Source organism: Lonchura striata, chromosome 2 (assembly GCF_050655825.1).
Source record: "Lonchura striata isolate lonStrDom1 chromosome 2, ASM5065582v1, whole genome shotgun sequence".
Taxonomy (NCBI): Eukaryota; Metazoa; Chordata; class Aves; order Passeriformes; family Estrildidae; genus Lonchura; species Lonchura striata.
This window is the reverse complement of record NC_140704.1, coordinates 145,092,663-145,116,168: the sequence shown is the minus strand read 5'-3', so window position 1 is coordinate 145,116,168 and position 23,506 is coordinate 145,092,663. Positions and strand designations below refer to the sequence as shown.

The 23,506-nt window shown below is 44.8% G+C and overlaps 1 protein-coding gene across 5 annotated transcripts; it reads left to right on the top strand.

The window, feature by feature from the left end:
- Positions 1 to 443: 443 nt before the first annotated feature.
- Positions 444 to 13,361, top strand: KLHL38 (kelch like family member 38). Of its 5 annotated transcripts, none has more exons than XM_021546443.3 (4): positions 449 to 889; positions 1,468 to 2,945; positions 4,307 to 4,412; positions 5,932 to 7,673. In XM_021546443.3, the coding sequence occupies exons 2-4, from the start codon at positions 1,596 to 1,598 to the stop codon at positions 6,216 to 6,218; spliced, it is 1,743 nt and encodes a 580-aa protein (XP_021402118.2). In that variant the 5' UTR covers positions 449 to 889; positions 1,468 to 1,595; the 3' UTR covers positions 6,219 to 7,673. The 5 variants fall into 5 exon arrangements, with proteins under 5 accessions (XP_085428654.1, XP_021402118.2, XP_085428653.1 ...); XM_085572527.1 differs by having other exon boundaries at positions 449 to 973; XM_021546442.3 differs by having other exon boundaries at positions 450 to 919.
- The last annotated feature ends 10,145 nt before the right edge of the window (positions 13,362 to 23,506 follow it).

Sequence of the window (23,506 nt, the reverse complement as noted above, 5' to 3'; positions counted from 1 at the left end):
GCCCTGGGGAGCTCTGTTCCACCCTGGGAATTACCACTCTGAAATCTTGGTTTCCAGCTTGCTACTCACTGCAGCAACCTACTCCAGTCCTCCCACCTGTAACACTGAGCTTCCTCAAGCCATCTGATTGAGATGTTCTTTGCTAGGGGTTTCAGAGAGCTGAGGTCCTTAGACAAAAGGCCACAACCTGGTGTTTTCTATATGAAATATCAAGCGGCATCATAAAGATAAATCGCTCCAAGAGTGAACTTCCCTTTCTGCTTGATGAAGGTAGCTGGGCGTTCCCTTCCCACCTTGGAGCAGTGCTGGATGCAGGGGTGCCAGTGCATCAGCGTCTCCCACCACACTGCAACAGGCTGATGCTCCATAGGGTGGAGACACTGTCCGTCCCACCGGAGTCCCTCGAAGCCCTTCTTTCTCCGCCTTTCTCCATGAAACGACGGTGACAGCGTAGCGCCAGGCATTGCAGACTGTTTACAGGCTTCTAGAGTTCCCAGGCACTTTAGGACAGCGTCCTGCCACTGTTTCCAAACGGACAGCCAGGACTTTTATAAGTGAACTTTCCTCTCCGTGTCTATTTATTATATGTAAACATTTGCCAGAAAAACACCACTCGGGCATGCTCAGAAGCAGCCAGGTCATTGCAAAAGGCAGCGGCGGCAATGTCACATGCGCTCGGAGCGCGGAGCGCTGCGCGCCTATTCTTAGCGCTGGAATGTGCACAATGCCGCGCAGCGCCCGGCAGCGGGCAAACGGACTGCGGCATAAACACGGCCAGAAATCGCCCTCTATGAGTCACCTACCTACCGAAAGAAACCTCCCGTGGGTTTATAGGTTTTTGTCCAGGCTCTAGCTGTGGAAAAACTCAGCAGAGAATAAACGACAGAGAGTAAGTGCATGCAGTGAAGGACAACAGAAGGTAAACGTTTCTACCCTTCGGTTCCACTGCAGGTTGAGCAGTTAAGCCATGACCGTAGATACTCATCATATTGTTCTGCGTGGTACCTAATTTAGTCATTGTGTGTCTGATTAACATAAAAAATCCACAGCTAAGCAGAGTTAATAAATAACTTTTAATGCAGATTCCCAGCCTCTAGGGTTCCATTCGTCCTGCTGCAGAGCTCAGCTCTGCCAGATTTGCATTCTTTGGGAGTGACTAACTCTAGAGGAAAGAGGCACAAGCTACTAAACTGCTAATACTTTAAAATAGTGAATAAATGTCTAAGTGCGTTTATTCAACATGATGGAAATGGACAAAACAATTGCTTCAGCCCTCCAGCTTTAATCCAAAATCAGTGAGATAACTTCAGTGCTTTTGCTTCTTGCCAATGACACAGGCAGTGCTGACCTCAGACTTGCAACCTATCTGATAACTTTATGAAAGTTTTAAAGGGTCTTAGCGACTTTTTGGCTTCTTTATTATTTTCCCACTGTGCTTAAACCATGTTCCATTTTTATGTGTAATAGTGAACGGATATTTACAGCAACATCAAAGTCCTTATTTGTTCCCTTGGAGCTGAATTTTTCAATAAAAGCTGCTAAGAACTTGGGGCTTTTTCTGCCAAGTCCAGAATTCATCTCTCTCATATTTTGCTATGGAAGAGGGATCCACTGAAGACTTTGTCTTCAAAGACCAGGACTTCTCCTCTGAACTGCTGAGGCAGCTGAATGCTCTGCGGCAGAGCAGGATGCTGACCGATGTTACCCTCTGCTCCGGGGGCTTTGAAATCCCCTGCCACCGAAATGTGCTGGCTTCCAGCAGTCCATACTTCAAGGCAATGTTCTGTAACAACTTCAGGGAGAGTCACCAGCCTAAAGTCATTCTAAAGGGCATCGATGCTGATATTTTGGATCAGATTATCCTTTATGTTTACACTGGGGAGATTCTAATATCCACTGAGAATGTCTTGTGCCTCTTGGAGACTGCATCCATGCTGCAGTACACTAAGCTCTTTGAGGCCTGCTCTACCTACCTGCAAGACAAGCTGACCCCTGACAACTGTCTGAGCATGATCAGACTGGCAAAAGTCTTGAACTGCCAAAGCTTGAATAAGAAAGCCAAGGCTATGGCTTTGAAATGTTTTCCTGTGGTGGCCTCTTCCGAGGACCTGAAGGACCTCTGTCTCATGGAGCTCATCGATTACCTTGGGGATGATGAACTCTGTGGGGAAGAGGAGCAGGTCTTTGAGGCACTGACGGTCTGGATCCGGCATGACCTCCAGGCACGACAAGGCTACATCCAAGAGTTGTTCAAGAAGGTCCGACTTCAGTACGTCCATCCAACTTTCCTCTTCCATTTCATTGCTAATGACTCACTCGTTCAGTCCTCACCCACTTGCAGGAGCATCCTGGAGTCGGCCCGGAGACAGATGTTTTCTTTGTACAGCACCAACACGCCTGACATCAAACCCATGATGCATGTTCCTCGCAGGTACTCCAACCAAGAATTCCTCATCATCATTGGTGGCAGGAAGGACAGCCAGCAGACAATGAGGGATGTCCTGCTATATGATGACAAGACGAGCCAATGGCTGAGCCTGGCCAAACTTCCCATGCGCCTCTACAAAGCTTCTGCAGTGAGTTTACACAGCAATATTTTTGTGCTCGGAGGGATGCCTGTTAGCAATAAGAAAAGTCTGGTCAGTGGTAATATTTACATTTACTCCCTCAAACTCAATCAGTGGAGGTTGGTTGAGCACATGCTTGTTCCACGTTACTCCCACAGAAGCCTGGCATATAAAAATTATATTTTATCATTCGGTGGAATTGGTGAAAACCAGGAAGTCCTGAATTCTGTGGAAAGATATGATAGTGTCTACAACACCTGTGAGAGCATGGCAAACATGCCTGTTGCTGTCCTTCACCCTGCTGTTGCTGCCAAAGATCAGAGGGTTTACCTCTTTGGGGGAGAAGATATAATGCAAAACCCTGTTCGGCTTATCCAGGTAATGGTCAGTCCTGCTTGCAATTCTTCTAAGGTATTCAGCAGTCTATCACCTTCATGAGGAAATCAAACCACTCAAAAAACTTCATTGTGTGTTGCAGCAAGAGGCAGGATGAGTTGATCCATGGCCTCAAGCAGCATTGCAGCTCTTTCATATTCCCCTTCTGAATGTTTCCCAGGCAGCAGCCCCAGAGGCACTGCTTTGGGTGTCAGTCAGCTGTGCCACTGGTGGGCCCTAGGGCCAGGGCTGCTGCAGGTGATGCCATGGCAGGCAGCAGCAGTTCCCCCTGCCTGGCTCCATGCCTGTAGCCAATCACACCAAAATCAGTGCTTTCCACTTGGCGCTGAGCTGGGGTCCCAGCCGTGCACCTGCTCGCTCGCAGCAAACGCAAACACTCACGATCATTAGAGAGATTAGATACTCACTCATCAAAGGGCCAGAACTTAAACTGACAGTCATTTTGGATAAACAGTTGTGTTAAAAATGTGGCTCCTGCCACATGTTGCTGGCTCTTTGCCTGCTTTCAGACATTACACTCTACTAGGAGGAAAAAAATACCTTACATTTTTTCTTATCTGATTTGATGCTTTAGCAACATTGAAATGTTATTTTCTCATGAGTGTTTTTCACTGTTCAAAGTGCTTTAACTAAGAAGGATCATTAAGCTAAGATGGAAACCAGGACATGAGAAATGCTTTATAACAGTACTTCATTATCAGAGTGAAGGAAATGTATTTATCAGTTAGTGGGGAGATGCCCTGGTAATATTTGCTATATTAAGAAGCAGATAACATGACATAAAGGTTTGTGTCACCCAGATGCAAATGATTGAATGATCATCATCTGGCAACAGCTCTTTTTCTCACATAAATCGATAACTTAGATACCACTCTAAGTTCCTTTGCCAGTCTGAGTGCATACCAGTCACTAGCATATATATAGCAGTTGGGCAAACACAGTGGCTGCCAGCAGAGCTAGCTGAAGCTGAGGTTTGTTTGCCCAGGAAATTGCTAAGACTAATAAGGAATACACAGGATAACTGGAAAATGAAATGAATCAGCTTGCCCTTTGGGAGAACAGTTACAGTAATTTAATGGCCGTGCAAGAAGCCTTCATATGACAGAAACACTGCTTTAGTGCTTTGTGCTAGCATCTCCTGAGCAGAAAATCTTGGGGATCCAGAATGCTTTCCAAGGGGACATAGGAAAAAAAAGTGGGTACATTCTCAGATTTCCAGCAGTTTTGAGCCAGAAGATTGGCTCAAATTGGGCAAAATAAAACTCAGAAGTTCCTCTGTAATTACAGATGTCAGTTTAAATGAAACATAAACAGCTGTGTGAACATCTTTGGTTTTTTGTCAGGTTTACCATGTCTCCAGGAATACGTGGTTTCGCATGGAGACCAGAGTAGTAAAGAATGTCTGTGCACCAGCTGTTGTGATTGGAGACCAGATTATCATCGTAGGTGGTAAGGGCTCTGTTTCACTTTCCCTCTCCCTCCCCTGCCCAGGTCCTGGGGGTTTTCACAGCCTTCCTGTTTGGGGTGGTCCCTCAAAAAGCACCTGGATCTTGGGAAGGAAAGGAGAAGAAGTGTGCCCACCCTCCATACACTTCTCTTCTGGAGCCTCATGGTGATTGAAGTTAAGATAAGTTCTCCATGAGGCATTTTCTTACCCCAAGTAGCAGCACCTGAGTGGAGAAAACTGAGGAAAAGCCAATGCAAGTTACTGCTCTCAGGAGGAAGCCAGGAGCATGGAGCTCCTGACCCTCCCTTGCTGACTCGCAGCCTGGTCCTCCCTGTCTGCTCCACTTGGAAGAATGGAAAGCACAGCTGCCACAAGGCCATGGATGGCTTGTCAGGATGGGTGGGCTGTAGGTCTATGAGGTGTTGGTTGGTCTTTTAGCTACCCCCTGGAAGTAATTGAGAAATATCCCAAAAAGAATGCAAAATACTTGGAAAGAAGAAGCTTCTCTGTGTCTGTCTTTTTCAACCTGAGGACCAACCTCTGCCCATGGCAGTCGGGTATGTCATGTCATTGATAATTTGGCCCTCTACAGTCCTTAATGCCGCTTCCCTGACTACAGACTGCCAGGAGGAAGCATGTGTTGAATTATTTAAGGAAAAATGAGATACACAGAATCTTTAGCAAAGCAGAGGATTGAACCCAAACTGCACAGGACTTCAAGGTGGTGTCACCCCTCAGGGAGAGGTCACTGCTGTCCTTTGCAGTGAGAAGAGGGGAGGGCTGAGTCCAAAGGTCCAAGACTATCAAGCTCCTGTAAGGCAGATTGCCCTCACCTCAGACCACACTCATGTTTTTCTACATGGGCAAGGTACTGTTGGTACCAAGCTTCCACACCTCCACTGCTGCAGGGCAGTGGCCATCTTACTAGCCCTTGCCTCTCAGCTGATACAAGGTTGTATCACCCCTCAGAAGAAGAGCTGTCCACTGGGCCACTGGCATGGTGGCCAGCACAAATGTGCTGCTGAGGGCTTCAGGAGTGGAGTGAGCACTGATGGCACCGTGCTGTTGCATAACCAGCTCAGTCAGCAGACAGCTACAACTCCAACCCAACAAGGCCCATCCCATCTGCTGCTGCTTTCTGTATTTCCAAGTGAAGCTCTAGGAGTCTGTTTAGTAAAAAGGAATATTTTCAGGTGTTTGAAGGCATGTGCAGGTAACTGCAAGCCCCAACTGTGTTTGCAGATTGGTTTCCTGATTGATGGGCTTTATGGTGCTCATCAAGCCTTGGCGGCCAAGGTGCTACAATGAGGATGAGGACAGACAGGAAAGGAAGATAGACAGCCAGGCATTCCTGTCTTAGGAATCATCACTTCTTAGTTTAGATATCTTAATTCTGCCAAATTATGTACTACTATAATATGTTTTATTGAAGACCAGCATGAAATATATTATTATTCCTTCTGCTGGCCATAAGAGCTTAATTCCCATCTGTCTCTTCCACCTCTTTGGCTTTGCATTCAGGGTACACCCGGAGAATAATTGCTTATGATACAAAAGGCAACAAGTTTGTTAAATGTGCAGACATGAAGGACAGACGAATGCATCATGGAGCCACTGTCATCAAGAACAAGATGTATGTTACAGGAGGACGATGTCTCACCTCAGACAATGTCATCAAGGACCTGGATTCCTTGGACTGCTATGATCCAGAGACTGACACATGGACACCAAAGGGAAAACTGCCGCACAAACTCTTTGACCATGGGTGCCTGACACTCCAGTGTGTCCCCTGTTCTAATCTTCTCTAAATGACTTTTGGTATTACCTTGATATTTTGTGCTTTTCTTCCCAAAAAGGACCCACCTCACTCTGCAGAGAGCATATGGGGAATCTTCATGGGGTCACACAAAGTCTTGACCTTGAAAGCACTAGCAGCGTTAGTCCTTCCAGACCCTGTGCCAGAAAGGCCATGGTGAGCTCTGCTCACACTGTATTCACCTGGCTGACGTTGGTGCTGCTGAGTCCAGTCTGGAGGCCTTACCCAGCATCTCAAGAGGAAACAGGAAAAAGATACTGGCTAAGAACCTGGTGTGGGATTTGTCCTTGTACAGACTTTAAAAGAGAAGGGGGATGCTGCTATCTTCAGGGAAAGCAAGATCTTTGCTGTCATGCAAACTCAGCTGCCTGCCACAGCCCTGTGCTGCTCATTGCTGACTGAGCTTTCCATTTCCAGCGGTGGGAGTGTTTAGAATAGGAAGCCTCAAGCTCCAGTCTTGTAGCCAGCCCAGGAGCAGCTACCTGAGTTAGCTGTGGTAGTCAGTTCATAAGAAATAAAATTTTAATTTTCCTATCAGCTAATTAGAAATTAGTAAAAGACTGATGCTTTGATCTGAACTCTCATATTGCAACAAGAAGCAGATTTGACTTTTCAGAGCTAACATTCTTCCACAGTGCAGGGAAGATTTTTGTTCCATCTGCCTGGCCTGTGAAGAATCAGGAGAAGATGGGATGGAAATTAAGATTGTCTGCACCTTCTTTTTCAAGGAATCTTATTTTGCAGGGATCTTCCTTCTCCTTTGGCATGAGGAATAGCAGTGGAGTTAGTTAGGATGACTTTGGCTGATGGAGTTCCTGAAATGTAGACTAGCAGAGAGGACACATGAAGGAAAGGGGATGTAAAAGAGAAGAGGTATTTGGGAGGAACAATTTCCTTTTCCCTTTCTCCTCTCTCCAAACCACTGGAAAAAAGCCCATGAGACAACGCCAGTGACAGGAAGCCAGCTTTCCAAGAAGAGCAAGTCTAAATCTGCCACTTGGCAAAACAGCTCTGCTCCGTCAATATTTTCGTGGGGTTCTGCCACTAAGTGCATACTTTTAAAGGGAGGGGATTAATAATCAGGCTGTGAACTGCTGTTAGGTCACTGGGCTTGGTAAGATTGCTGAGATAGCAAGGAGCTTTACAGATGACCACCATCCAGAGAAAGCCTGGCAGAAACAACACCCTTTTTCTTCATATTTGAAAGAAAGTGGAACTTTTCAAAGGGTACAGAATAGCATGAGGAAACCATGCTCAACCTTCCTCTTCACAAAAGGCTGAACAGAAAACCAGCTCCAGACATTAAGATCCCCTCCCATAAACTGAGCAAAGAGTGACAGAAATAGTTAATGAAGTAGAGGGCTGGAAGGAAGTATTTAGTATCAACTGCTGGTTTAACAATGGAAAATAAAAGGGCTATTATTGTTTGCATGAGCTTTGTGTTCAGGAGTCCCCATTGTTCCCTCCCTTTGTTGATAAAGGGAATTGTTTTTACACCAGTGGGTATTGCCAGGGTTTCCTTCTAAGGACCTGAGTAAACCTGTGAAAAATGAGTGGGAACTCAAACTCCTCTCCCAGCTCAGAAGCCTTTGGCTAGATTTCTCTTCTGTCTTTCAGTCTATATCATTATCTCCTCCCTGTGTAAAACAGAACTAAATCATGGCATTTGCCAAATTGAGCTGGAGCAGTGATTCATCCTGCTTCCTCACAGACCAGCTCCAGCTCTCTGGAGAAAGAAGCCTTGTCATGGCCAATTATGGAAAGTCTGCCCCAGGGAGATGTTTATTCCTAACCCTGCAGTGCTGCCTTCCCAAACTCCATCCTGTTGTGACCCCACTCAGCTCCAAACTCCAGGAGATGCCAGTTGCTGCCTTGCATTTTAGCTGACACAGATTCCTGCCAGGCTCATGACTGTACCCAAAACTGAGGGGGGAAAAAGTTGACTTGGGGCCATAATCCCATGTTTGCAAATCATTGCCTCAGTAATAGGTTTACACTTAAAAGCAAATAGATATTTTTTTTTTTAATTCCTATATCATATAACTAGTGATTTTCTCTTTGTTCATGTGGGACCAAGCAGTACCTTGCACAGCTGGGCAGGAAATGGGGAATGCAAAAAAGAGGCAGGGTTGCGGCAGGATTGAACACAGCATCTTCCCCCCAACTCTTGGGGAGCCCTCACTTGACCCCTAGGTCCTTGGAGATGCCAAGGGTTATGGCCATCTCTGCTCTGGCTGCAACCTTGTGCTCCTTTCCTGCACAAACCTCTCATCTCATGCCCATAATTCAAGGAATTTGGGGTTGCTGGGCATTAAATTCAAAACCTGATTTCTAATAGGCTTTTGTCTTGTGTGAGTTTTGATGCAAACCCTGACAAAGCTTTTGGGACCCTTTGAAGAAGAGGGGTTGAAATCAGAAAACAGCATTGAGCCTTTCCAGGGCAGATGAGGGAAGGTTGCTCGGTCATGGGTAGGGAGCAGCACATGCAGCTCCAGGATGGGATACTCGCCTCTGGGTGGGCATGATGGGGAGAAGGGATGTTCCCTTTCTAATCAGGTGCTGACCACCACCTGGCCCTCCTAGACCAGTACCTAATACCATCCTCACTTCTTTACAGTTGCAAAAGCACTCCTAGCAAGAGTTGGCCAAGGTACCTCTTTCTCCATTTTCAGGAGGTGAATTTTTGTAGCAGGATCTGCAAGGTTGTCACTACCTGATACACTTTTACATGCTTTTTCAGAGGTCTGAGCATCTAAATATTCAAGCGTTTGAGTATTCATCTAGATGGGAATCCCCTAAGAGAGAGCAACAAGGTGCTTCACAAAGCAATGACGACCCCATGAAGAGGTGGGGATTTGTTGCTCTTCATTTAATAACCATGCAAGCCATGGAAAAGAGGGTTTTTAAACAGATTTTTTTCTTGCAACTTCTAGAAGGGTTGAGCACCTGCCACATTTTTTCAAATCAGGGAGTGCTCTAAAAGTTCATCAGCTCCAAGCCTTGTCCTCAGGTGCCCTGACACAGTCACGAGATCAAGGAAAGCATAGGAACACATGGCTGAAACCAGTCTGTTCCATGGGACAGTGAGTTACCCAATCCCTCATGGTACTTGTCCAAAATACTGAAAATCTGCCATGAGATGTTCTGATCCCTCCCCAAGTAACAAACTTGAGGTGTTATTGGCTTCAGAGCTTTTAATACTATCTTCTTTGTGCTGTACCTTCTGCCATAGAGATAAAGGGCAATCAATTGACCCTTTTAGATGCCATATATTTTTTACATCTTTAGAGTTTATTAGGATGTTTCAAAGCCTGTAGACTAAACAAACCCAGCCCTTTCAATCTTTCCTCATAAGTCATGTTTTCTAGACCTCTGATCATTTTTGTTGCTCTCCTCTGGACAATTTTCAGTTTGTCTGTTGGTGGTTTTATTTATTTAAGTGCAGGGCCATGGCTCAGCCTTGCAGTGCTGAGAAGGGCAATAAACCCTTTTTCCATCTTACCTACAGCATTCCTGGTCTCAGAGCCCAGAAGGATTTTGCTTTTCACAGCAGCAGCACAATACTGACTGGGGCTCAGCTGTTGTCACAGTTAAGGAATGTTTGCAAGTTTGGGCAAGGTCACGTGGAAAGACTGCAGGACATCCAGAATCTCCCAGGGTTATTCCCTAACTCCATCTTTGCTTTGGTTCATCAGGATCCCAAGTCAGAACCTGTCGAAAACAATATCTCTCCATGGCTTCAGGAAGGGGCTTTGGACATGACCCTTGTTATTGTGTTCACAGCTGGGTTCATCACTATTTCTATTAATTTTAACAGCAAATATTTAATAGTTGAGTTTTTTTTTTTTGTTTGTTTGGTTTGTTTTGTTTTTTTTTTTTTTAGTATTAGGGGGAAAGTTTCAGGTGAAAAAAGAAAAGGAAGGGAGGAGATTGCATTTTCTTGTCAATGTTCTTCCCCTTGCCTTGCTGCAAACCCAGAGCTGAATCCTGCCGCAGAGGCAACTTGTGGCAGCAACTTTGCTTTGATCTTAGCAAAGTGTCGTAGGTTAAGCCTGTTTTTTTTCACTGTAACCATTTATCAAACAATGCAGTCCTTTCCAAGGGAGGCCTTTTTCTTCTGCAGTAATATGTTTATAATTATAATGCATTTCCTGCTTCTTTTTGATTAAACACACCTGACAAAGTAGGAAAGATGTCAAAGCATAAATAAATGGGCACACCAAGTTCATTGCTTTGTCAGTCCTCTTTTTCCAAATGCCAAGGAGTTCATTGTGAGGTGAATCCTCTATTTGAGAAGGAGACAATTGGGTAGAGCATATATGAATAGCATACAGGGTAATTTATCCCTGGCATTGTTCCTTAGCCTGACCTGAGAGCCATTAATAATTGACAGAAGTAAAAACAATCCCTTTTTAAAAATATAAACATCCATACTTTTTTCCAGCTGCTTGAAAACTCCCCCTGCAGAAGTTGAAGTCATATTCTCCATGGCACAATGAGCATAAATTCCTCAGTGCAAGGTTGCACCTGCCAAGGAGTTGAGATCTGCTAATTAGTGGACTGCTAATGATGTTTTCAGTGGCTAAATTCGATGAGTTTGCCCACAGTCCAAATGAAGAAGAGTTCTTATGAACAAACTGATGTCTCAGGCTGCTGGTGCCACCAATGTCCACAGGGCTCCTCAGGGCTTGTGCTGGAGCCCTGAGAGATTGATCTGGCCTCTTCTGTTTATTAATGTTTCCAAAATAGTAGCAGAGTAGCGAGGAGCCCAACTGCTCTGTCACTCGGCAACTCACCCACTGGCTCCAGCTGCTGCCTGTCATTTCTCTCCCCAGAGCTCTTTGTTTGCCTTCACTTCTTTCATGTTGCACCTTTCCCAGAAAAGCAAGCAGCAGAACATCTTGAGCAGCCCTGGACCAACAGGCACATGTCTCGTGGCTGCTTTAAACACCAGGCATCCCCATGGCTGCTGGACACATTTGCCTTAAGAGTCAGGGGTGAGCCATGGGGTAAAATGCTGCTGAAGGTGGGAAAAGGCAGAAGAATCTGGTCCACTTCTTCATTTGGTCAGGAAGATGCTTGCAACCATCCTCCTATATCTAATTTTCCCATGTCTAGTTCTCTAAAGTTTGTTTCTTGATCAGGCTGTTCCTTCTGATGAATAAGCCATGTCCCACCACCCCTCCCTAAATCAGGCATGCAGGGACAAGGACAAAGGCATGTCTGCTTCCTCAGATCCCCCACTGCCACATCTGTAATGATATTCCCTGAGTTTTGTCCTGGTCTTGGCACATTGTTGAGTTTTCTCTCTGCTCTTGGATACCTTCCTAGGCTCTGCAGTTGCCCTGAACCAACGTTTGGATGTGGCAATTACTGCCCAGAACACCAGGAAGTGACACCAAGGACTCTCAAGTCGAAATTTTCAAAGTGATGGGATGCTTCTGGTCTGGAAAATCAGCCCAAATCAATCTGAGCCTTAGAGCAGAACCCGGCACCTCTCTGTAAGACCTGAGAGACTCTAGGGGAATGTGTTCAGCCCCAAGGAGCAGAGAACAAACTTAATGGAGAGTGCTGCAATGTGAAACTTGGCTACAAAGCTTCAGTGCTGGGAAAGGGCAGTGTTTTATCCAGATCAGCAGCAAGCCCTGGAATTAATAGGCTTGATTAAGCTATTTTGATGTGTATGGTATGTGGAGATAAGGGCCCAACTCCCTAGGGTTTCCAGTGAAAATCAGATGTTAACATAACAGTACGTGACATTCCCTGACAGGAGTAAGGAACACTGCTGGAAGACAAGAGACAAATACAGACCAAGGGGCAAAAGAGGCACTTCTTCAGAGAGTAAAGTTACCACGAACTTGCTGGATCTGTTTCAATGCTGAAATGACGTGGACCCTGGCACCAGGCGGATCGAAAGCAAGGGAACTATGCCTGCTTTGTGTTGTTATGACACATATATTTCCCTGAAAATGACATTAAAATGTACCAGAGGCCCAAACATTGTTCTGTTTATCTATTCCCTGGGTAGGATCTTAGAGACAGCCTGAGCACTGCAGAACATAGCCTCTGTGAAGTAAGCTTGGCCTCTGGCATGGGGACCATCAGCAAATGTGAAAGGGAAGCCAGTGCGTCAGGGCATACATGACCCTGTGCCACAGCTGCCTGTCAGGGCTGTGTCCCTTGAGACACACAGAGGGGTGAGCCACGGGAGGACACTCCCCTGCCACGCACTGAGGTTTGCCAGAGAGGAAGCAGATGGCACAGAATGATTCCTCCCCATCGCACTGACCCTGGGTTCATCCTGTGCAGAAACATGGAAAAGCTGTGTGAGCAATGCCTCAATGTGCTTCAGGGCTCATTTCAGCCCTGGCACTCCCTTGCAGTGGAACTTGCAGCTGAATTAATTAATTAATTGATTAATTCACGGTGTGGATTAACCCATGTGTGTGCACATAGAGCCATGGGATCCAATGGAGAAGACTCCCTGCAACTTAACTGAGTGCCAGCCCAAACCTTGACCAAGGAGGAAAGCAAGGAGGTCCTATGGATGTTCTTCAGGATGCTGTGATATTTGATGGCTAATTCAGACCTTTTTAAATGAAGGAAGTCGTTCGGCTTGGTAGGTTCTGACTGAAGGCTTCTGGCTAAGAGATCTTGTTTATAGCCTACACGAGTTGTCTGCTCATAATAACTTGGAACAAATGTCAGTAAATAGAGCCTGTTTCTTCTTCCAGGGGACTCTGGAAATTTTTTCAAGATAAAAGTAGCAACACACAATGAAAGAAGGGTTGCAGGCAAACTGAATTACAAATGGCAGGGAAGCCAAAAGCATGTTTGCCCTTCCAACCTTGTGCATATGTTTTTTATGGCATGAAATGTGACATGCACAGTCGATCACGGATATCAAACTGAGATTCTATTATTTGTGATGGCAGCATAAAATACACAGGCCCTCACTCCAAAGAGCTTATGAGAAACTAGGAGCTGAGGACACAGATGGCTCTCAGAGCACCAACATGGACTTTCAAAGCATCCAGCTCATTCATTAGGCAAGAGCAACATAATCTGGATAACTGAAGTAAAATAAAATAAAATAAAATAAAATAAAATAAAATAAAATAAAATAAAATAGAATTCAACTCTTCCATGTGGCTTCCCGGTCCACAGATGAGCACATAAATATGACCAAGTAAGTGCCAAGGCACAGGACTTTGTGGAAACTTGGGCAAAACTGGCTGCACCAACATTTCTATCCCCAGGTGCCACATAGCCAGAAGGGAACCATTACCCTTCACCTAGAAGAGATTTTTCCCCTGGTTTTCCATGTCAAGATTTTCCTCTTCCCCGGGAAAAGTAGCAGAAGGGGTGGGACAGCTCTAGGAATAGGCACACACCTGGGAAATTTGATCCCTTCTGCTTTTAAAACAAGTGATTTATAGAGTAAGGATCAAACATTCAGACAGCTCAGGGAACTCTGATTTCCAGGAACAAGCTATAAAAGCCATTTAGATTGTCTGAAAATACTTTGACATTTCCGTTTCATATTTCCAAAGCCATTTCAAAGGTAAGGTAATAGGTAGTGCAGACCAATCTTCCTAGGACTGCCACCAGTGAAGGAAAATACAGCTGGGAAAATGATGACATGGATCAATAGGATTTTGCCTTTATCATATTTGTTTGACTCTAGAACACATTTTCCTCTACTGATCTGTGGCTGGACTACTGCAAATGCATGGATTTTCATGTAAGTATAACATATTGATTTGTGGCTGCAGTATGTTGGTGAGCTCAGCTTGATCAGGAGAAAATCCCTGCTCAGGTTTTAGTAGAAACCTTCAGCCACACTGATACTGCCAGGCTCAGTGGGATAGGCACTTGCAAACAGCGTGAGTCATTTGCCCTGGAGCTGTGGGAGCAGAGAAGATCTGAAGATCTAGATCAAATTGGTGAATCTGCAGCATCTGACACAGTTTAAGAGGTTAAGCCTATTTAGAGATAAATGAGGGTAATTTTCATAGCTGAAGGGATTGTGTTTTTTTCAATAAATTAATAATAAACTCTAAGGAAGAGAATATTATGATCTGTACTCAGATAACTCTTTGGAGATGAGAGGAAGTTTGTCCAAGACAAGGATGAAGGAGCCAGTAACTCAAGAGTGCATTATCCTCTCCCTGGATTAAATTTTGCTTTCAAGACAGTACAAAGCACCCCTGTGGAGCCAGATCTTGATCTCCCTGCTTGGTGCATAGGTGGGATCCACACAAGTGCATTTTAAGAGGGAAAAAGGGAGAGACAGAATGGATTTGGAAACAAATAGCTTATTTGCAGAGGAATTTCTGTTATCACTTCTTGTCTTACATCTTCTTTCGTCAAATACAATGTTTATTATTAAAAGGGGACAGCATTTTTCTCTTTCAGTGACATGAAATTGAGCAAACATTCTTGAACAGACAAATTGTGAACTATTAGCCTGACAGTCCTGTGGTAGATCACACCCCTTCTCATTGTGGTCATGTCATTTACCTGTGGATTTTGTCTCACAGCAGAGCCAGCTCAAAGCCTACTTCAAATTTGGCCTAGAGTCTAACTCAAAGAAACCTTCTTGGTTGTCACTAATGGTGAAATGAGAGTTAGTTTGCTAGTGGGTATCAGCAGTGCAGTTATTGGCATCACCCGTGAGAAGGATGTGACTTGCTGAGTGATTGTGGGTAAAGCATTGGTTCTTCCATGTCTCCAATGCCACATCATTAAAATAACAATGATACCAACCCCATAAGGGCATTTCAAATGAATCTGCTAAAGCCTAAAAAAACTCTGCCTTTTGTGAATTGCCAAAGATTGCTTTTGTACAATCCTACTGCAGCTACTTGCTCCTTAGGAACTATCCACACCTGTAGAAACAGTGCTCTTAATTAATATAATTATGATCTTAAATTAATTCATCTGGATGCATAAAGACTTACAACAAGAATAATTTTGACTAATTTTGACTGAGGCACCTCCTCCCCAGGAAAAAAAAAAATTATGAAAGATAGCAGGGCTGAAGTGCTGAAGTTAGCCCCTATCTCCTTTTAGGTAGTTTTGTAGGGGTTTTAACACTGCTTTCCATAGAAATCAAGGATGTATTAACTATGGACTTACAGACCCATGGGGAAAAGAGTACCTTATCAAAAGGACACAAACACTAGCAGGATTTGCAGGTGGATTAGGCCCATGGTCTAGTGATGCTTTCACTTAAGCAAAGGCTGTCTTGCTTGGAGGCAATCTCCAAGTAAATTTGAAGATTTGAAAATCATGCTTTTGAGGTAATCTGAAACTTTTTTCCAAATTCGGCATAATGGATGTATGTACATTTGTATGGATGTATGGAAGAGCACTCCATGCACTCAATTCCCAAGTCTGAAATTTCAGATCATGACAAAACATAGCATTTCCAGAACATGCATTTCTACATCCCAAGTCTGTAGAACCAGGTCCTTGTTTGCCTTCCTGGAAAAAGCAAGTTTTTCTGTTCTTTCAATGTTTTTACACCAGCCTTTCTGAGACGCCTTCTTGTAACATCCCCTCAGCATCTGTTTTATTTTAAAAGGATAAAACTGCATTGAAGTCTCACACATTCTTGCTGCTTTCAAGCTTCTCTAATTACATTATTTATAGGAATTCATTCCCTTTTTTGTTAAGATTTTTTTTTAAATTTAGATTTCATATACTCAGTGGTAAGGACAGAGACCTGCAGGGTGTGTTGTTTTAAAAACCATTTTATTTTGTCTGCTCTGTGATGAAAACATCTCTGCAAATGTAGGATTGCAAAGATGTTTGGGCACCTGCCATCACTCTATTAACTTTAAGCTGATCCTAGGAACTGGCAGTACTAGACTATCCGGTTCCCAAGTAGCATTTGTGAACTGCAGGAGTCCTTCAATCTTGTCTTCCAAGTATGATTCCTTGGGTGCCTGCACTCACCACCTGTCTTGGTAAGCTCAACTCAGCCTGAAATCTTACAGTTAACATGAGACATCTTCATTCTTTGGCCACTGTATGTGTGTCTCAGTACAAAAGGGGACACAGTGTGAAGATGCCCAAGCTGGCAACCCAGGAGGCTCAACAACATAAACTTCATCAGCACTTGTGCAATTCAGAATTCCTACTTTATGCCCTGCAGCTTGACCTGACAGTAGATAGGTCAAAGGCTTCAACGCAGCCTTGTGGCATTGGCTAAGTCTCCCAGGACTAGCATGGAGGTCCCTCGATCTCCCTGTTTTTCACAAGTTCCCAAAAGCAGCTCCAGTCAGTGTGCTTCAAGCGGGGCTAGCAAATTAAGCAACTGCCTTTGAAAACTCTAGCCTTAGTCTTTCTGGCCAGATCCTCTTGAAACAGCACTGCCTGGGGTGAGCAAAGAGCTTTCCTTGTTTTCCTCAGTCAGAATTCAAGCAAACTTTTGCTGACCTCTTCATTTTGGCCATTTGATTTCAATGGGAAATGGACTGCACAGGGAACTTGGACCTCAAGCCTTGTATATTTTCTCTAATATTCTTTTATCTTCACTAAAAAACATTTACTAATATATTAAGCTAATGTTTCTCTACAGAGGGTCACACACAGTTCAGCATGCATCTTGCATCCAAAGATATCTCCAGGTCTCTAGTGTTAAGTTTTTCTAGACAGGTCGGCTATTTACTTGCTGTTACTGAAGGGAGCAAGCAGAGCCCTTCTAGTTGACATCTAAAATAATGAAAGGAAAACCATATGTAAACCATATTTTCTGGAAATAAACTAACCCTTCTACATTTACAGGGTCAGGGGAGTACGAGTGACCCCATATATCCCCATGTGACTGCCCAAGTTTCTACATAGCAGGAGAAAACAGGTCACATAGATGTAGTTACAGAAGTTGAAATGGGGATGCAGGGAAGATGAGGAAACACTGCCAGATTTAGAGTAACAGGTGGTTCCTCTGTGGCATCCACAAGGAACGATTGGTGCAGGGTGCTGAGAACAACCTCTGCCGAGGTTGATGCCTGCACAACACGGGGTGGAAAAGTGTCTGCAGGGATGGGGCACCATGGAAAATAAACAGAGGAACCTGCACATGTAGCATCAGCCTTTTCCTATAATTGGTCCTGCAAGGAACTTGGGAGAAATCCAACCCAGCGATAAAGACTGTAGCTTAGGACTTTGGAAAAACATGGTTTAGGCACCTGCTGCTCAAATTGTGTCTTACTATCAACAAACAGCTTGGTCACAGTGCGTGGATCCCAGCAAGTGCTTAAATACCTTCACAGAAGTGGGTGTTGCTGTCTCAGTTCTCCTGTTTCCTTTCCATGCTGAACAGAAAATAGCTGGTCTCTAGTTTGCATGCTGGAGAAGACAAATGCACTCAACTGTGTCAAATGCTATTTGAAATGAGGTTTGTATTTTAGGGGTCCATTCAACTCAGAAGAAATAACCATTTCCAGCCCAGCATAGGCACCTCATGTGACCCTGCAAGTTTCTGCCCAGCAGAGAACAGGTCACACAGAGACTGTGACAGAAATCCAAGAAGAGAACTGTGATCCAGAGATTATCAATCCCTGGCAGCTATGGGAGTGAACTCAGAGCAGTCAAGAAGAAAACAATTAGCACAAGGTTTGAAACAGTCTCTGGGGAAGCTCAGAAAGACTTCCCATAGGCATTTCAGTGTCTCATATGGACACTGAACTGGGTTTTTCACCATTCTACCCCTCATGTGAGCACTGGCACGTAAAGTAACCGCAAAATACTACAGTCGTCATTTACCTCCAATTCATGTCCTGAAGGCTGAGAAGGAAGAGCTGTATTTTAACATACTAAGCTTACAAGATTACACTGCTGCCATGTGCCCAGGGCTTTCAAAAGGTGCAGCCAGACCCTCCCTAGTCCCAGTGACCTTTTCCCATTGATGACTAATGTCAGGCCTGCCTGTAGGAGTAGAGACCAAACCAGTCCAGAGTGGCAGTTCCTTGGCAGGAACTTTATTCACCTTTCAGTGCCACATTTAATAACACTGAGTGGCACTTATTGGAATACATTTTCCAGCAAGTGGCATGCCAAAGCCTTGATGAAATCAGGCCTTCTGTCTGATGTCAATCACCTACCCTTTGCCAGTTCAAAAGTGCTGGAAAGGCAAGTCCCAAGGAGTGTTTCAGCCCAGAGCATGCAGCTAAACCTAGTCTAGCAATATGCTGTAGTAGAAAGAAGTCATAATCCACAGCCTTCAACCTGTTCAACACTTGGTGTTAAACAACAGACTTGCCAAACGACTGGTGGTACTTCCAAGTGTCTTCCTATCTGTTTTATGGGAAATCTTTCATGGACACTAGAGCTGGAATGTGCACAGGCATGGGCATCTACTGCAGGCATGGGTGTCTACTGAGGGGCATCAAACTGGAGGTGCATCCACCACCTTATTTTGCAGACATTACATGGTTTTTACAATAGATTGACCCAAACTGCTGATCACAAAAATATGAAAGCTGTATTATGGTGTGGGCAAAGTTAAGCCTCAGTTCATGGCCCAAGGCTATCTCTGCTAAATATGCAAAAGTAGATATTGTTCTCACCCTAGATTAGGTTATACTTTCAGTTCTTGTTGTTCCCTGGTGTCACTTGGCAGTATGTTCTCTGGCATCTGCATCAGGCCCATTTGCACCAGTCCCCGATGGCTGCAGAGCTGCAAATTCTGCTTGTGGATGGTGACTTTGCCTCCTGATCTTTTGTTTTCAAAATGCAGCTGCAGAGGAGAGGAACATGGCATCATTATTGCTATGAAAGGTCTTTTCATCCCCTGTGGTTTCCGGGTTAGAGCTGTGTTGGCTGAGGATTCCTCCCCCAGGGTGGAGGAGTAATGGAAATGCAGCCTAAAACAGGATCAGGAGGAAGATGTGAAAATGAGCACACATTTACAGTGTCTGAGTCAGTGCCACAAGGAATCTCTATCCCTTAAGTCAAGATCACACCTCCTCTTGGTACATCAGAGCTGTTCCCACACAAGGAGAAGGCATCCTGTGGTGTTCAGCATCTTAAAAAGGACTTATGTCCTGACTGAAAGTTTAATAGTGGGAAAATACTTTTGGGTCAGTAAAATTGCAATTTCCAAGAAGAGTAAGAAAAGCAAGTATGACATGCTGCATTCATTATCTGCTGTAAAATAATATAGACCAGGCACTGAGGCCAAATCCTCTGCATCTGGAAATCAACAAAGCTTCACCCATGCTAAAATGACACTGCACTGATTAATTCTGCTGATGAGCTGGCCTTTGTCATCAAAACCGGTTCTTGTACTGTAAGGAGTCCCTCATGGGATATTATACTTTAAAATTTTCATTAACAGCCTTACTTTAAGATTGTTCAGAAGAAACAAACTCTAGCTCTAGCACAGGAAGTAGACAACATGGGCTGAGAAATACCCAAGACACAGATCCACTGCTGAGTGCCTCCAGAATTCCTGGCCCTATAAATCCGCAGTCCTTGGCACACTGGGGCTGCCAGTGGAGCAGCAACCTATGCCTGTGGGTTCTCCAAGGCAGAAACCAAATCTTTAGAGTGGGAAGAATTTGTCCTCCAGGGAAAAAGCCAAGGTCCAACAGAGAAAGACCTTCTCTTTTTAGGTCTTTCTAGAGCAGAATGAAGCCCAAAGAACAGGGCCAGGATTGAGCCAGGCAGGATTAGGAGGCTGGCACTCAAGGCAGCCACGAGACTGACCAGACAAACTGCAGTCTGCTCTGATCTAAAAGTCCAAGCAATTGGCGCAATTGTGGTAAAGAAGCAAAGAAAAAAGAGTTATTTTTATTGCTGTATTTGTCTTGAGCACCAAACACTTAACTAAAGCAGAAATGTGATGTAAGAGGGCAGGTCAGAGCCGAGCAGCAGGCGGTGGGACAGCTGGTGGGACTGCTACAAAGCCCTGACCGCTGGGCCGTCCGTGCGGACACCCCGCTCGGCAGCAGCCCGTCGCTGCCCCTCGGGCCGCAGCAGCGGCAGAGAGCAGCCTCATGCCAGCTGCCTGCTCACCTGGCACATGCAGGCAGAGCCATGCACTGGCCGTGCAGCAGCAGTGCCGGGCCTGCCCGCGGGCAGGGCAGCCCAGGGAGGCGCCTCGCATTCTCGCATTCCTCTGCCGTGAGCGGCTCGTCCGGCCGCGCCCGGCTCCTGCCGGCCGCCCGTGTCCAGAGCCAGCCCGCGCCAGCAGCTCCGCTGGAGTGCGGGACGAGCTCTTCCCGGAGAGAGCTGCTCACAGAGGTGGTGCGCATCTGTGGGCACACGGTTTGGGGACAACTACTTCCAAGGAATTGCAAGCTGAGGATGGCTCATGCTTGAGCGTCTACCGGCCTGGAAGACACCCCGAAAAACCCAGGACAGGGGAGGCCCAGGACTCAGCCCAGGACAGCAGCCTGGCCTGTATCTGTGCCCTTGGCACCCACTTCCCAACCAGTTCCTCAGAGGTGTCCATGCAGATGTGCACCTGCACAGGCAGAGGGGACACTTGTCACCCCCTAGAGCACCAGGACATGGCCAAAGGCAGGCCCTGAGCCATAGAGGGTTCAGTCTCCACGTCTCCTGTTTTGGGGGGCTGTGGCACTGTGTTATGAAAGCCTGTGTGTAATTTCTCAAGTAGCTTGAGGTCCCTGCTGCTCTCAGTTTATAGGTGCAATGCCTTTTCCCCTAATTGATAGACTGAAAAAATGCTGCTGGCATCAGAGGTTCAGGATGTTCCCAAATAAAAATCATGTTTCCAAGGGCATATGAACATCTTCCATGAATTTGCATGACTAGAGCCTGGGGAACTGCTGACAATGCACTAGGTGGAGCAGGATCAGGTCATCCTCTGGAATCCATCCGGGCTTCTTTGGAAGCAGACATTGTTTCAGATACAAAAAGGTGAGTAAAAAGTGCCATTTGTCAGTCTTGGGAGCAGATTTTCATTGTAGAGGCCCCAGTCTTATTTACACTAGATTGCCTCATAATGTGTAGGTGATTTATGCCATTCTTCAACTATAAATTATATTTACACCCACTCCATGGTCTCTTTATATTGCTAAAGTGTAGTAATGTTACTGTAGGGTAAGTGAAAGGGATAATTTGTCTACAAGAAGAAAATAATCAGAATAAATGTGTGCATGAAGAAGAATGTTTTTCATCTTAGAAAATATTCTGCCTGGTTTCCTCATGTGAAAAAAGCCATTCACAACACAGATTTAATCTGCAGGCATTGTTTCCTGTGACCTGAACACCACAGATATGTGCTACATCTTCCTCTGAAATGGGGTCAGAAATTATGAATCTCTTCTGTAACTAGTACAATTTTTTTTGACAGTATTTATCCAAAGATACCAAGCAGAGAGCAGAAAGCAATCTAAATTGTGAATGAGGATAAATTTGTCATGCTTGCTTTTTTTTTTATTCACTTTTCCAGCATCCGGAAAACATATCTCTTCCTATTCTAAGCTATTTTTCCAGGGTGATTTTACTTACAGTCAAAAATGAGCATTGTGAAACTAAATGTTAAATTTAGATCTTCAGGCTGTTTTCATCAGAACAAAAACACAGGGATTTGTAGCTGTCAGCTTCCCTAGAACTGATTCATACAGAAAGACCAAATCCTGAGCTCTATTAACTTAAGGTGGTTTCCAGTGATACCAGAGACACAGGCATGAAACCAAGGTGCCTTTGGACCTTAGGATGAGGAATATTTTCAGTGTTTTAGGCAATGACCAGACTGGGAGCGGTAGCTGGGAGAGAGCCATTTTAGTGGTTTCTCACTGCTAACTTCCTGCTAAAACTTTTGAAAGAGGAAAATAACATTTCTGCTTTCTCATTTTTCTTTCTATTTTAGGATATTATTTTGGCTACAGTTGGAGCTTTCTAGCTTTGAGAGCCAAATTCTACCATTAGATCAGCAGGGCATTTTATCTGGGAGGGAATTAAAAATGTCTGAAACATATAATGGAGGACCAGCAGGATTCTCCTCCAAATACTGGTCTCAGTAGATTGATGCCAATTTTGTATTGGACATAATGTTATATCTTCTTTGAGAGGGGGCAGTTCTAGTGCTACCTGCACCACTAAAACACTTAAAATGTTGGCCTGCAATAGGGGCTAAGTCCTCCTATGAACTGTCTGAAGGCTTTTAAGATCAGATTGCTTAATATGCTGAGTTGCAGACAATTATCTTATTATTCTGGACAGACTATTTTTGTCCAATATGTTAGAGAGATGAGTACTGGATATAACACAATGTCTCTGAAGTTCACAGCAGTGTTTTCTGAGAAAAGATGTCCTTCTGGTTCACTGGTAAAAGCAATGTCTTTCCAGAACAAATCTACCTGTTACTGGATAAGCTCCTGCCCTTGGAACTGTACTTTAGTCTTGGAATTTAGTCCAAGAAGTACATGCTATGACAAAAACGTGATATCTGCCACTTGAATTTTTATCTCACTCTGTTAGTCCGGTGTTACAGTGAGCTCATGGGCACTCTGTTCCCCCTTCCCCGGGACCCTGTGACTCTGATCAAGATAACCCTGGATCCCTCCTTCCCGCCCCAACGGGGTTGGCGGAGAGCCAGGGAAGCCCACCCTGTCCAAAGTCTGTACAGACCCCTGACATTTCCCATTCACCCTCTTTTGCCCTGCTCTCCCCTTGGACACTACAGAATAAAGAGAGCTGAACCAACATATCTGGGGTAAGAGCCTCTTTTGGAAATCTTTGCCATCTCCTGATATTCCTCCCCTCACAGCCTCGGACCTCTGGGCTAGCCTGATATTCAGGGGGCTGTGCGAGTGGGGGAACGTCAGTCCAGCAAACCAAAACAATGGTCTGACTGATAAAGTTTATTTTCAGGAATCAGTTGCATCCTTTAAAACGTTTATGTGCAGGCTCATTTTATTGTTGTTTTGAACGTCCTTTGCATCAGGTTAGTTTGTCCCAGTCCTTTATGTAATCTCTGTGTGACTGTTTTTAGGGAAAAAGCCTACAACTTGCTACCAGACTGACTGCTGCAGATAGCATGTACAGGATGAAAAAATAAATTAAAACCATGAACATGGTTGGTCAGAAAATTAGATTTACATGTGAAGACGCATAATTCCAGGACTACCTTTTAGTAATCCCCATAAAACATTATGGAACCTGTTGTTAATGCATTTTATGCTGCCAATTGTATGAGCCATTTCACTGGTTAGGAACAAAATCCCCAGGATGCACTGTAGTTGTCCTCCCAGAGAAGAAAAATGGTATGTTATGTCATTGATGCTGGTGCACCACAGA

Excerpts from the sequence above, each read along its gene's own strand:
- KLHL38 (XM_021546443.3), top strand. The coding sequence starts at position 1,596 with ATGGAAGAGGGATCCACTGAAGACTTTGTCTTCAAAGACCAGGACTTC. Across the intron at positions 2,946-4,306 it reads ACCCTGTTCGGCTTATCCAG|GTTTACCATGTCTCCAGGAA; the intron begins GTAATGGTCAGT and ends GTTTTTTGTCAG. Across the intron at positions 4,413-5,931 it reads CCAGATTATCATCGTAGGTG|GGTACACCCGGAGAATAATT; the intron begins GTAAGGGCTCTG and ends CTTTGCATTCAG.